Genomic DNA, 13,623 nt, shown 5'->3' on the forward strand with positions numbered 1-13,623 from the left:
GTCTGGAAGGTGTCTCTTACTGGGAACCAGATTTTCTTCTTGGAACGGGGAAGGGTGCTCCGTGACTTCAAAACTGGTTGAGCACCCCCCTTTTGAAGGCCAGAGTATGGGAAGAAGAATGGTCGAGGTTTCTCGGATCCCCAGGTGCCAAAGGCCCGGGTGAAAGGGCATGAGTATTAGGATGGTGGGAGAAGGAAGAAGATATTTTACTGCCGAGGAGAGTTGTGTGGTTTAAATACTAAACCAGGACTTCTTAGTTAGGTAGGTACGCCTGGAAAGGAAAGCGCGATCGATCTATGGCATTGGACTTTGGGCGGTACATATACATGTCACGTATCAAACACGACTTATGACTTATGACAGGTACTTCGTAATATACATAGCCTAGAACTATAAGATTGATACAAGTCGAGAGGTTTTAGCGTTTCTTTGATTCAAGAGCCTTTATAGACTTACAAGCTCGCTTGTTAAAGGTCTTTGGGATCTAAAATTTAAGAAAAATCCGAAAATATTACCTTGATTTGGGGAACTTGACTGAATTGCATGTAAATAATTATTTCACACAATTGATGTATATCTGTCCCATCTCCTTTCCCGGTGTTTGGAACTCCCGGTCAGTCTTGGTGGTAGTGAACCTAGGCTCAAAGTTTGCCCGTGAAACATCGTCTTTGATCAACCGAGCAAGTCCACTGCGCTATTTCGGACAATTTTAGGGCCCAGGACTGCGGCCAACTCGGCGACGATTCCTTTGATAGACATTGGGGAAGTCATTGACATGGTTTCCCATTTGACCAGATCCTAGTTGGATTTAGTAAAGACGTTCATCTCGCTCAAGGGGGTTCGAAATAAAGATAAATACGTACCTTCATGTGAACAAAGTTGTTGTTGAAGAACAGCAGCCAATGATCCAGATCCAGTGCTTCCACTTGGGGGACAGTAAGAACACCAGGCATACCGATATCAAAGAGGGAAACCTCCTCTAGATCGGCATCACTTTCTGGGGCTAGAGGCGTAGGGGAGGATGTTCGATCCCGAGACAAAGAGACATAGGAACGGGAATTAAGCTTCTCCGTCATTTCGCCATCAAGCGGGTCCCAGTCGCATGATTCAGGGTCTAAGTAACAGAGAAAAGGGTCAGATGTCGTGCACGATCTTCACGTAGTACACAAAGTATGTACTAAGACTAAGACACGAGTGGGACCTACCAAGGATGTACTGTGGGCGGAAATTGGCCTTGTAACGCATCTTTTGGCAGGAGTGAATGTAGTACCCTGTATTTCGATTGTTAGACGCGCATGAACACTAGTTCCACGATTGCGACCTACCCATGTAGTAGTACAGATACTGATTCTCGATCGAGAAGGCAATTTCACGCATGGCGCTCAGCTTGCCGATTTCCCATTGTTCGTAGGCGGGATCGTAGCTGTGTGGTACCGAATATCAGCTTATCACATACTTTGGTGTTTCAAAGTACAGTCAGCCATCAGCTTACAAGACATAGACGGAGCTAACGCCGTTTGGGACCAGGTCCAACACCGCAACAGCAATGAGTTCGCCATCAAGACGATAGCATTGATGCCATGAACCAAGTTTCTTCTCGGAAGCGTTGGTGGCTGTTACGGGATTCGGAGTTCGCTTGAGGCCTGTGCATAAGAAGCGTTGAAAGTCCTTGGGTTTCCAGTGAGAGACATCCTCTTTATGGATGGCCGTTTGGTACTTGAGGAACACCTCAAACTTTGCCTGAGACACAGAGTCACCTTCAATGGTGACTTCGAAGCGGTGCGCTGGTTCAATGGGAAGCTTGGTAGCAGGGTCAACGGGCCGTTTGATGTGGTCGTACTCGCTCTGGTGGACAGCTGATAGAAGGTCGAAGTTGCACTTGCGGTACTTTTTCTCTCTATGCGTTGATTAGCAATAATCTGATATCAAAATTGACAAACATAGGATTGCATACTCGCGGGTTTGCGGGCAAAGCCGGGCTGCCTTTCGCATATACTCCGGACCTAGGATGAATTTGTTCCATTTGTTGATGGCCTTGCGCTGATCCCGGCGGGGCCGATAAGCGGATGCCTCTAGCCTCAGGGTGTAGTGAGGACAACAAGACCGAAGCAGGTTCTGTTTGTAGTAGAGGTTTCCCGATCTGAGGATGTCAGTATGGTCTGATGGGTTACAGGGAAATTAAACCCCCGCGGAGGGGGGGGGGGGGGGGGGGGGGGGGGGAGAAGTCATACCGTCGCCAGCCGCCATTGATCAGCTCTTCATAATGTTCCGGGAGTACAGACGTGGAGCTGGTGTAGTACGATGCACCTTTTACGTGTCAATATCCCTGCCTAATCTTTCTAGCCCTGAAAGAAGAAAAAGGACGAAACAAAGCAGGGGTAGGGGCAACAAACTTCCGTCTTTGGACTTGCAGTAACCACACGAGTTCTTTTGGTAACCTGAGATGATCACATCACATTAGTTTTTGCATAAGAGGGGTTGAACGATCAAAGAGATGCAGGCATTGACGTTGACACCCCCGCCAATTTCCCCTAAGTGGTAGCGGCCCTGGGCCAGTGGAAGCGCCACGGGGTAACAGAGGTCTATCTCAGTGGTTCCCTGCGGGAGAGTGGGACGTACCTAGTGGGCGGAATAGCGACAGCTTTCGCGCGCGTTCGGCGTCAACCTGTTGCATCTTTAGATTGGATATGTGTTGGCGTGCATCGGCGAGTGGATGTGAGTCGTAGTATCGGGAGAGAGGGAGAGAGTGAAAGATGAAGTCGGACGAGCCGGCGGGGGTTGTAAATATTGTAAATATTGCAAATGCGGTTTATACGGCAAAGGGGATATGACTACGTTTATGCGTACTTATGTGGTTATTTAGGTCTATAGCTTTCAACTGTATGCATCTCATCTTTCAAGCCACATGGCCGATCTTGTAGATTCTGGTCAAGTCGCCCCGAGTTTCCCCCATCTCGCTACCAGCAAATCCCGTAGGTTTTAAGAGGCTCATTACCCGACGCACATTTAGAGGGCTAGCGAGGTTGAATTATAGGAACAGTAATAGTAGGTAATAGTTGATCATAGTAAACTCTGGCAAAATATAGCAAAAAATTAGGGGATTCTAGCAAATATAGAAACATCTTAATAGTTCATCCATCTGGAGGGTCACATGACCATATATAGAGTGAAAAAGGAGACAAGTCAAGGCCATTGAACTGTTATCCTCTCTCTATGATGACTATAGTGACTATCGTACGATGTAACAAAGACAACTAATGTAAATATGCAAAGAAGAAAAGACAATAATAGAAAAGGAAGAAGAAAAAAAAAAAAAAAAAAGAAACGTACCTTGACTCTTCTCCGGACTGCGCCGCCGTGCCCCTCCATTCCCACTTCTCTTCTTTTCTCCATTCCTCAATAACCTCCCATTTCTCAATTCTTCTTTTGAAAACCATGCCTATTTCCACTTACCATTCTAATCCCCCGTCAGGCATGAACGGGAAGACCTGATCTCCATTGCCTACCTCCGCAATATCCAAAGGAAAAAAAAATTTCCCCCCGACCGCCCTCGCGCTGTACTCCCGCACCTCTACACCACCCTAGACACCTGGAGCTTCTTCTCTCACCTCAGAGACCTGAAAGGCTCCGAGGGAGCTTGCGAGAGCGTCATCTATTGGGTTTTCCCTTGATCTTTTTGATATCCTTGGCCTTTCCACTCTTTTTCTCCCTTTCTTCATTTCCCCGGAGACTTTCCACCTCCACCAAATCCTGGAGTAAATCCAAGGATCTTCGATTGTCTATTACAATGGCTCAAATACGGTCTATGGAAGCCCGCGTTGGGCGGAAAAACCAACGTGAGTTATCGCTGATGTCGCTTTGCGGCTGCGCACGTGGGGGGAACCCGTCCCCCTTACGTCTACACTGTCCCTGTGTTTCCTGACTCTAACGGCTTGTCATAGGCTACGGCTCAAAAGGCGAGCGACTGGTAGCCGGCGTTGTCCCTCTTTCCGCCGACAAGACCAAAGTCCTCATGATTCAGTCCGCAGGACCCGGAGGATGGGTGCTCCCCAAGGGTGGATGGGAGCTCGATGAAAAAAGCGCCGAGCAGGCTGCATGCCGTGAGGCTTGGGAGGAAGCCGGTGTCATCTGCATCGTGAGCAGAGATCTGGGACTCATCCCGGACATGAGACCTTCCGGCCTTCTCACGGCGCAAGCGCCCAAAGCGTCATACCAGTTCTTTGAAGTCACCGTCGAGCGAGAGGAAACCGAGTGGCCTGAGATGCACAAGCGGAAACGGCAATGGGTTTCCTATACACAGGCTGCCACTGCCCTCGCAAATCGGCCCGAGTTGCTTGAAGCGTTGAATCGCAGCTCGTTGAAGCGGTAGCCCCTATCGCGTGCACTTTCAGTTCTCTTGCACATCGAACACTCTCCCCTCCTCATTCTTCTACCTCTTATGTGCATCGCTTTTCTGAGAGAGCTACTCCCTGATAACGACTCGACATGACCAACTCCAAAAAACGGTGGCTTCGTCGCTTCTACTATTGGCTTTGTCTACCTTTTTACCTTTTTACCTTTTTTTTGCATATTGACGGGCTGCCGCTACCCGTCCGCTGTTTCATTTGCGAATGAACCATCTGAGCCTGTCTCTTTTGCTTTGTCTCCTGATATAAGCCTTTTGCAAGCAGACTTGAAGGCTTTGGGACGTTTTTGCATTGATACTGGAGGATACCTTATTTTATCAATTGTGATATCGGACTATTTTATCTGAATCCATTGCTTGCACTGTTTCACTTGCCAGGTTTGAGTCGAGCGCACACTTCTCTTAGTCCTAGATACCAGTCTTTTGGATGGATCCGGTGTCTATACCCAGCAACTGAATCAAATCTGAACCATTTCCTCCACTCTCTAATCTGAGAAAGGGAAGAAGGGAATGAACAGAAGAGAGACGACATCATTTTATTAGAACTGTAAATGTAAAAAAAAAGAACAACTTGAGATTGGCACTTTTCACTCAGAGGGTGTGACCCGATTAGGCAAAGCGCAAAAAGCTGTCTCCGAGGGAGCAAATCCGCGTGCCCTCCAGCAACTTCGCGCCCGAATCATCTACCACAACAGTTCTCATTACCCTGTCATTCACCATTGCACCCCGCACTCTTCAACCTTCCCTCCTACTTTTATGACCCGCGGATAAAAACCTCCAGCTCCAGACAAGGGTGGCGGCGAGCAGCGCTGCCGCATACATACCAACATGGATTACGAAATGGATCTCGAGCCCACAGGGCCCCAAGTGACAGTCCGCGAAGTAAGCCGAAACATCCACAGAGCAGCAGGATAAAAGACTCACAAATCGTACAGGCGGAGCCCTACCGCGTCGACTTCAGACTGACCGCAGTCGACCTCGCATTCGCCAACTCCCTCCGACGAACCATCCTCGCCGAAGTGCCCACTCTGGCACTCGACCTGATTGAAATCGAAAGCAACACCTCAGTCCTCCCCGATGAGTTCCTCGCCCACCGCCTCGGCATGATCCCCTTGAACTCGTACAACTGCGACCAAGATCTCGACTACACACGAGACTGCGACTGTGAAGACCACTGTGTGCGCTGCAGCGTGACCCTGTCTCTGCACGCGCGCTGCGGTAGTGGAATCATGTCCGTCTACGCGCGGGATCTGATTGTCGTCGGCGAGCGGATTAACGAGAAGATCGGTGATCCGGTTACCACTGACCCGGAGAACAAGGGTCCCTTGATCTGCAAGCTGCGCAAAGGGCAGGAGATTAAGATGACTTGTCTGGCGAAAAAGGGAACTGCTAAGGAGCATGCGAAATGGGCTCCCACTGCTGCTGTTGGCTTTGAATATGACCCCAACAACAATCTGCGCCATGTGGACTACTGGTATGAGCAGGATGCGGCGAAGGAATGGTATGTATTTTGAGCGTTGATTTGATACCCATGGGTTTGCTTTGATCTATCTACTAACAATGGCTTTTATAGGCCTATCTCTGAAAATGCTGCCTGGGAACCTGCCGCCAACCCTGACCAGCCCTTCGACTACGATGCGGAGCCCAACTGCTTTTACTTTGACGTGGAGAGCATTGGCAACCTTGAGCCAGATATGATCATCCAGCAGGGTATTGTGTCGCTCCAGCGTAAGCTCGCAACCACCGTCTCCGTCCTCTTGGGTGAAGGTGAGGACGGACACGCCGGGGGCGCTGAAGATGCTGAGATGATGGGTGCCAATGACCCTGATGCTTACGAGCCACCTGAGGGAATTGACGGAAACATGACTGCCTACGGAAACGGCGCAGCCAGTGCTTGGGGCGCTAGTGCACAGACACCGTACGGTGCTACGCCTTACGGACAGAGCAGCTATGGGTTCTGAACGTGCATAACCCAGCAAGAAAAATAGAGCTCGAGCATGCGCAATGGAGTTTTGATTTCCTGGTGAATTGGGGCGCACTCTGGAGTTTTCCGTTCTTTGTATCTTTTGCTGGTAGGGACGGTCTTCTGGTCCTAAAGAATGGCTGGTCTCTGTATCTCAAATATCTACTCGTTGGTTCAGTGAACCTGAAAATACTGAATATCATGAACCTTTTGCTAAAACCATCAAATATCTCCCTAAAAGGGTCACTGTGGAAGCAACAGTCTAACCTCGCCAATACCCTAGACCACTAACCAAGCACGAAAACCCGCATGAAGCAACCCCAGAAACCCGCATATACATATACGCTCATTTCTCAGCAGACCGTACCTTCCAAGCTCCAATACAATCCCAAGCACGAAAACCCCAAAACCACATCAAAACAGCCACGAAAGCCCGCATGCTACATTTATAGACGCCCTAAACCCACATACCCTTGTTTCTTAGCAGAGGTCTCCGGGCTTCATAAATAGCCTCGGATTCCCTCAAAGCCGTCTTATCCTGAATTCTACGCCTACATGGTCGGCCTAGGACTAGGCGGGGATCTATTCGGTGTATAGCGTGGTTCTAATCTGTCACTCTTTACTGCTCCCTGCAAACAGTTTATGTACGTGCCTAGGTAACTATATTGATAAGTTTGTACTATATAACTAACATCTATGTAACCAATGTCTGAGCTCAGCCCAAACAAAGATTGAGCGGGACGTCAGATTAAACGTTAGTATAGATTATCAGATGGAACTACAAAAGATCAGATATAAAGATCAATCAACATGTTCATTTTAAACCCTTATTAACCATAGTCCTGCGTAGAGCAATAAAAAAACGTCAAGAAAATCTCGAAAAAGCTACTGAAATGCTCATCCTTTCCAAACGCCTGGCATGCCACAGATGCGATGACTATACACAATACACAACCATGCCTCGCTAAAAATGCAGAATGTAGAACACAAAAGAACAGCATCCCCGGAAAACAATCTACTCCATCAACTCAACCGGTGGACGAGAAGTCTTAGGCGGCATCTGGTTGACCGACATCTCAATCGGGCTCAACGCATCCATATCAACATCCTCATCCTCAATATCCAGCGTCATATCCTCAACCATAACAGCTGGAAGATTGGGACTATCGCCATGGTCCTCGGGGTGGTAGATGATGGTGCTGCTCCGGCTACGCTGCTGGGAGCCAGCAAGTGGCCAGCTGGACGTGCGCTTGTCGGAGGAAATAGAGACCGGGGTTGCGGGGTCGATTGCAGAAGTCTCAGGCTGCGTCTGGTCTGTCTTCAGCATGGACAGTGCGTGTGCCAGATCCGTCGCGTGGACTTCCTTGTTTGGCGGGCCCTCGTTGCGCACGACCCATCCGTGGGGCGGGCTGGGAGGAGGCGAGATAAAGAACATCTTGGAGACTTGCGGGGCTTCGAGGAGTTTTGGTCGGCCGCCGTCTAGGAGTGCGGTCGGCTCGCCGAAGTAGATTCGGGGGTGCACGTCGCGGTTTAGGAGGCGCTTGCCGTCCAGGAGTTTGCGTACGGCCGTGGCGTCGGTCTCGTTGTTGAAGGAGCACACGATGCGGCGCATTGAGGGAAGAGGGGAGAAGGAGTTTAGCGGTGCCACCGCGGTGATTTGGTTGCGGATTTCTTCCAATGCTGGGGGTTGGAAGACGAGTAGATCGTGGAGATTGGTGATAAGGAGGGTGTTGGAGGGTGGTGTTGGCTGGGAGAGTGCGGGCATGTTGGCGATATCAAGGGATAGGGATGGTCGCGAGGTGTGGGATGAGCCAGTGAATTTGGGCGATGAAGCCAGCGAGCATGGAGGTGAAGCTGAAGTAGCCATCTTGTGTGTGTGTTGTATGTTTTGTGGATGGATGGAGGTTGGATAAGGAGAAGATAAAGGAGGTTGCCACCGGATAAGAACTGTTTTGAGAGAAATGTTCTAGAATTTCTAATGGACTGTCAGATGGCGAAAATGATTCAGAATGTTTAAACTTGAAAGACAAAAGAGACTATGGATTTGCCTCTCTTTAATACATGTACAGGTCCATCTTTTTCTCAAATTAAGGCCGAGAGGCGCAGCTATCATCCGTCATCCCTGCACTGCCTCTTACATACCACGCCTCCATGTTCCTGGCGATCCACCTGTTCCCGGCTTAAAAACCTAACTCCTTCCGACCAAAGGGCTGTGATCTGCTATATTTTACTATAATTTGCCATAATTTACTAGAATAAACTATAACGTTCTCAGCCATAGAGCCATGCATGCGCCACACACGCCACACATTGCATTCAGTTGATCTTCCCCTTTGATCTGCACCAGCCACACCCCGTGACTTCTCAACAGAAACTCCGCCCCTTTTCTGCCGGAGCATCCGTTTCAACCGAACGCGGAGTACGATGTATACAGCGTTGTACAGAGTACTCCTGTACAAGGGCATCCGGGGCCTCATCCTTAGCCTTGCCTAAGCCCCATTGACCTATACTTTTATCATTCTGCCTACGCCTCTAGGGCCTCCACTATCAAGCATTGCCACCCGCAGTTTCTTCCCCAAGCCTCGGATAACAAACCCGGGGCTTTACAATGTAAGCCTGCGACTAGATGCGTTTGCTTTAGCCGCAAGGCTACTCAATTGATTATTTATGGATCGTATACCCTACCGATTCCCGAGACATGGTGCAAACAGGCTATGGCACTGGCACTGGCACTGGCAAGGATTTCGTGGCACATCCCGGCCCACAAGCCTCGTGCGGTCGGAAATACAGATCATTTGTCCTATCAGTTGTACAGAACACCAGACCCCAGCCTTGCTTGGCCGGATATCGCAAAATCCACTCATATACGTGGATTCCAATAGACACATGTCTTTGAGATGTCTTACCAGTTAAAAGTGCCAAGAAAAAGTGACCACATAGCATATACACAATCCGTCCACGAGCTTAAAACTATGTGCTAAATGAACCACGAGGTAATCAATGAATCTGTACTATAACTTGCTTCCCTGGAGCTGAATCTCTCCGCCTATCTTTGTTTTCGACTCAGCGAGGCGTACCTGTCGCTGCGCCCCTTCCAGTTGTTCAACAACAGCGTTGAACGCAGCTTCAACATTGTGTTCCGATAGCCACTCCGTATTTGGCCTGCCAGTCATTCGAGCAACAAGTGCAGCGTCCTCTTCTTCGCGTGTCGCAAAAGTAGTACCTTTTTTGTCAATCTGGCTGTGCACAATACCCAGCAACCGAGCTGTATGCGGCTGCCTAGTTTGACTGTACAGCCCCAATGCCTTGTTGATATTTCTAGCTGAGAATGTGGCCTTTCTCGAAGCGAACACTTGTTTGAATGCAAGGCCAAGGGCGAGGGAATCGTCTAGTGCCAGCGAGCCTCCGGCTGCGAAGGCACCGCCGTGAGCGTGGGCTGCGTCTCCGATTAGAGTCACTCGGGACCCAAAGACCCAGTTTGGGAGAGCGTCTCCCGCGAAATTGGGATAGAGATTTGTGGATGGTGTGAGCTCTGTTAGGGCTTTGACCGTGGGATTCCAGTCCTAAGAACTGTGAGTCAAGAGGGTTTGGACAGGTCAATTAAGAACATACCTTGTATCTCTCTCTTAAAAATCCCACATTGCCAAGTTGATCCCATGCAATGCTTTTCTCCACCTCCTCTGCTGAGCGTGGGTCATCGTATGCACCCACGGTGGTGTACTGGTTCTTGCCTGGGTTTTGTCAGATATACGCAGCTATGAAATGCTGTTCCCTTCCACTTACCAAGCCGAGACGCAAAGAAGTTGTCTTTGGGACCCCACTGTCAGTATTGTTAGTAATGATTCCTGACACTCCCCAACACAGTTTATAACATACCCAGTGTATCGAATCAGTAGGCAAATCAGGGATCTTGCCCTCTACCAATGAGGCATCAAACGTCGCCCGCATGAATACCTTCCCACTGAACCGTAGCTTATAATCCGGAATAAACGATTGTCGGACACTCTGGACTCGAGTTAGCAAACGCAATGCCAACCAAGGTTATATCACAAACCGATCGAATCCCATCTGCCCCGATGAGGATATCTCCGTGGGCACTACTCCCGTCCTCGAAATACAATGAAACACCGTCCTGGTCAGCTTCCGCGCGTGCAATCTTCTTGCCCAAGTGGATTGACTCTTTGGGTACATACTCGAGCAGAGCAGAGTGCACATGGCCTCGGTGGAAGCGGGTAGTATGGTGACGGGGATCAGGGACGTCATTGTGAGTGTCTATGGACACGACTTGATTCGTTTTCCAGTGGCTATTTGTCTGTCGGTCAGCGTGCTGAGCAGTATCTCGAGTATATGTGATGGATTCAAACCGGAATATCTGCGGGATTCCACTTGGGCCTCTAAACCCGACTTCATCTGTTAGGGCTTTGTGTACGCCGAGTTTCTCCAGTGTGCGCATGCCCTGATATTCCACATTCACGGTTAGATAGTCTAATCATTTCAAAATAATGCGAAAGACCTACATTTGGACTGAGCGCGATGCTAGCTCCTATTTCCAAGAGCTCTGGAGCCTGCTCATATAGCTGGATATCTAAGTTTGGAAGAGTCGATATGCGTGTCAGCGATATAGCCGCTGCAAGACCTGCGATGCCTGCGCCGGCAATCAAGACGCGAAGGGGTTCGCTTTTTTCTGTCATGTTGATATAATTGGATATCCGTCGACTCAGCACGGATCAGTTGCGATAAAAGTTGCTTCTGGCAAAAACAATTTTTTTATAGTTCGGGTCTATCGCGGCCATGACTTCGGAGTATTTAAGCACGCCAACAATGCAGCGCTGACGCAACCCCGCAATGGCGACTTTAGGCGTGCTTTGGAGTCAGACTCGCGTTTGTATAGGTGAAGATCGCGTTTTGATAACCACGCACTCTGCTGCCAAGTAAGATACTAGTGTATGACCTTCCATATTAGGAGAAGACTATTGTAACCCCCACAGTCTGCTTCCTCTTATCCGTATGCGAAGCTCTCAGTAGTGTGAAGACGACGGAGCTTAGGAACATTGCGCAATTTTATCTGCAGGCTAGTGAGCATCATAAGTACCTGTGCAGGGCTGCGATTATCTGCATTTGATCAAGCCTCTTACGCACGTTGCTTGTATTTATACCTCACACGATGGCGGTAGAAAACCACAAGCCCGGCTTCGTGGCGGAAACACAAGCCAATGAAGAAAGTGACAATGAGTTCAATACTGCGCCGAAGCTCCCTGATCAATTTGCCGATGAGAGTTTTAAGTTATTCTCGAAAATCCAAGTCACAGACCCGACTCCCGAAGAAGCAATACAGATTCGCAACAAATGCTTATGGCGGATTTTGCCCTTTCTTTGCATTGGATATCACTTGATGTATGTCGACAAGCAAACGGTATGTTAATTCAATTCCCCGAATATGAGAATCCAGTAATAACATACTAGCAGCTTGGAAGTTCTGCGATCTTAGGAATCATGCAAGATGCGCATCTAAACTCGAACCAATATAACTGGCTCTCTTCGATTTTCTATTTCGGGTATCTTTTGGCTGAATGGCCACAGAATTGGGCGTTGCAGCGGTTTCCTGTTGGGAAGTGGCTGGCTGGCAATTTGATAGTATGGTATGTTCTTCACTTGCCCTCAAATAATGATATATCAGTCATTGACTGGCTTTAAAGGGGCGGAATCACCCTCTTGCATGTACCTTGCAACAGCTTTGCGTCTCTTTTTGTTGTTCGCTTTTTCCTTGGGGTAGCAGAAGCATCCATTGTTCCAGCATTCCTCCTTTCCATGTCCATGTTCTTTACCTATGGCGAGCAGGCCGTGATGATGCCGGTTATGTGGTCAATTGGTAATGCGAGTCCTATCACGTCGGGTTTGCTGTCTTATGGTGTACTTTGGATTGATACGGGCAGCTTTTCTCCGTGGAAATGGTTTATGGGTATGTTTGCTCCCCCCCAGTATATACTTCAGGTTGCTAACCTCTATTCTAGTTATCACTGGTGTCCTCACAGTCATTTTCGGTGTCTTTGTCTATCTTTTCTTTCCTGATAGCCCTATCCATGCCAATTTCCTGACACACGAGGAACGTGCAAAGGCTATTTTACGAATCAGAGAAAACCATTCCGGAATTGAGCAAAAGATTTTCAAAAAATATCAGTCAGACCCCCCACAGGAGTCTCAAGATTCACTAGCTAACTGGATATCCTAGGTTTATCGAAGCAATTCAAGACCCCAAAACATGGCTCTTCTTCCTACACGCCTGGTCTCAGGAAATGGCAAACGGAGTAACAAATCAATACTCACTGATCATCAGCTCATTTGGTTTCACTGTTCTTCAAACAACACTATTAGGAACGGTTACGGGAGTCGTATCATTCTTTTCTCTCATAACAGCTGCGATCACATTGTATCACACCAAGGTAAGCCAGGCCCGGAAATTCGATGTGAACATGTACTGAGACTTTCAGAACTGCCGAGCATGGATATCACTCATTGCATACATTCCAGGTGCTCTTTCAAGTATCCTTCTACTAGGTTAGTAGTGTTCTTCTTTTCAAAATGTGATCCACTACTAATTGGCCCCGACAGCCTTGCCCTGGTCCAATCGATGGGGTCTCATCGCTGGAATCTGGATTCGATCTACCGTCGGCATCCCATATGCCGTTGTGATGATCTGGGCTGCCAATGCGTCGGCGGGTCATACGAAGAAAACTACCGTCATTGCGCTTTATCATATTGGATATGGACTGGGAAATATTATCTCTCCGCAATTATTCCGGCCGGAGTGGAAGGTGGGTTCTTAATCTGACCTAGCTTGTGTTGTCATACTAACAATGATTCAAGCCTCGGTACAGACCAACTTGGATTATTTTGCTTGTGGTAAGTCCTATTTTGGCAAAGCTACGTGCGGAGCATTTGACTTATAGCTCTTCAGGTCGCTGCAATCCTTCCTTCGATCATTATTATCGTGCTCCGGATCTACCTAAGCCGAGAGAATAAACGTCGCGACAAGCTCGCGGAAGCTAATCAAGTTGCTAGCAATGGAGTTGTCGAGACGGTTGATTCGGATGGGGGCAAAGTCGCTCGAATCGTGGATAATAGTCAGTTGGATTTGACTGACAGGGAGAATTTGACTTTGTAAGTTTTCATCGGCTGGTTTTTTGGTCCTAGGATCTGATACTAATTAAAAAACAGCCGATATGTACTCTAATGGGTTGGACAGTCATACTCTCTG

General features: G+C 48.5%; 6 protein-coding genes across 6 annotated transcripts; 3 read left to right on the top strand and 3 right to left on the bottom strand.

The window, feature by feature from the left end:
• Window positions 1-672: 672 nt before the first annotated feature.
• Window positions 673-2,674, bottom strand: N7471_009831 (arginyltransferase; the record flags this gene model as incomplete). The annotated part of the gene is made up of 9 exons (XM_057282550.1): window positions 673-798; window positions 864-1,114; window positions 1,206-1,271; window positions 1,326-1,423; window positions 1,493-1,897; window positions 1,955-2,140; window positions 2,232-2,307; window positions 2,394-2,438; window positions 2,620-2,674. 9 exons carry the CDS (start codon window positions 2,672-2,674, stop codon window positions 673-675), a joined length of 1,308 nt encoding a protein of 435 aa, XP_057133433.1.
• Window positions 2,675-3,787: 1,113 nt separating this feature from the next.
• On the top strand, window positions 3,788-4,369 carry N7471_009832 (NUDIX hydrolase; the record flags this gene model as incomplete). Its single annotated transcript, XM_057282551.1, has 2 exons — window positions 3,788-3,836; window positions 3,942-4,369. The coding sequence occupies 2 exons, from the start codon at window positions 3,788-3,790 to the stop codon at window positions 4,367-4,369; spliced, it is 477 nt and encodes a 158-aa protein (XP_057133434.1).
• An 864-nt stretch (window positions 4,370-5,233) lies between these two features.
• Window positions 5,234-6,366, top strand: N7471_009833 (DNA-directed RNA polymerase II core subunit RPB3; the record flags this gene model as incomplete). The annotated part of the gene is made up of 3 exons (XM_057282552.1): window positions 5,234-5,287; window positions 5,341-5,906; window positions 5,979-6,366. 3 exons carry the CDS (start codon window positions 5,234-5,236, stop codon window positions 6,364-6,366), a joined length of 1,008 nt encoding a protein of 335 aa, XP_057133435.1.
• A 1,017-nt stretch (window positions 6,367-7,383) lies between these two features.
• On the bottom strand, window positions 7,384-8,235 carry cbpA (putative calcineurin binding protein; the record flags this gene model as incomplete). The annotated part of the gene is made up of 1 exon (XM_057282553.1): window positions 7,384-8,235. The coding sequence occupies one exon, from the start codon at window positions 8,233-8,235 to the stop codon at window positions 7,384-7,386; it is 852 nt and encodes a 283-aa protein (XP_057133436.1).
• A 1,144-nt stretch (window positions 8,236-9,379) lies between these two features.
• On the bottom strand, window positions 9,380-11,059 carry N7471_009835 (uncharacterized protein; the record flags this gene model as incomplete). Its single annotated transcript, XM_057282554.1, has 6 exons — window positions 9,380-9,931; window positions 9,981-10,099; window positions 10,152-10,188; window positions 10,245-10,373; window positions 10,423-10,824; window positions 10,886-11,059. 6 exons carry the CDS (start codon window positions 11,057-11,059, stop codon window positions 9,380-9,382), a joined length of 1,413 nt encoding a protein of 470 aa, XP_057133437.1.
• Window positions 11,060-11,532: 473 nt separating this feature from the next.
• N7471_009836 (uncharacterized protein) lies at window positions 11,533-13,599 on the top strand (the record flags this gene model as incomplete). The annotated part of the gene is made up of 10 exons (XM_057282555.1): window positions 11,533-11,781; window positions 11,835-12,007; window positions 12,065-12,327; window positions 12,380-12,545; window positions 12,598-12,808; window positions 12,857-12,923; window positions 12,978-13,180; window positions 13,233-13,268; window positions 13,324-13,526; window positions 13,584-13,599. The coding sequence occupies 10 exons, from the start codon at window positions 11,533-11,535 to the stop codon at window positions 13,597-13,599; spliced, it is 1,587 nt and encodes a 528-aa protein (XP_057133438.1).
• Window positions 13,600-13,623: the final 24 nt, after the last annotated feature.

This window comes from Penicillium samsonianum, assembly GCF_028829775.1.
Source record: "Penicillium samsonianum strain IBT 33392 chromosome Unknown utg000005l_segment0_segment0, whole genome shotgun sequence".
In the NCBI taxonomy this organism is placed as follows: Eukaryota; Fungi; Ascomycota; class Eurotiomycetes; order Eurotiales; family Aspergillaceae; genus Penicillium; species Penicillium samsonianum.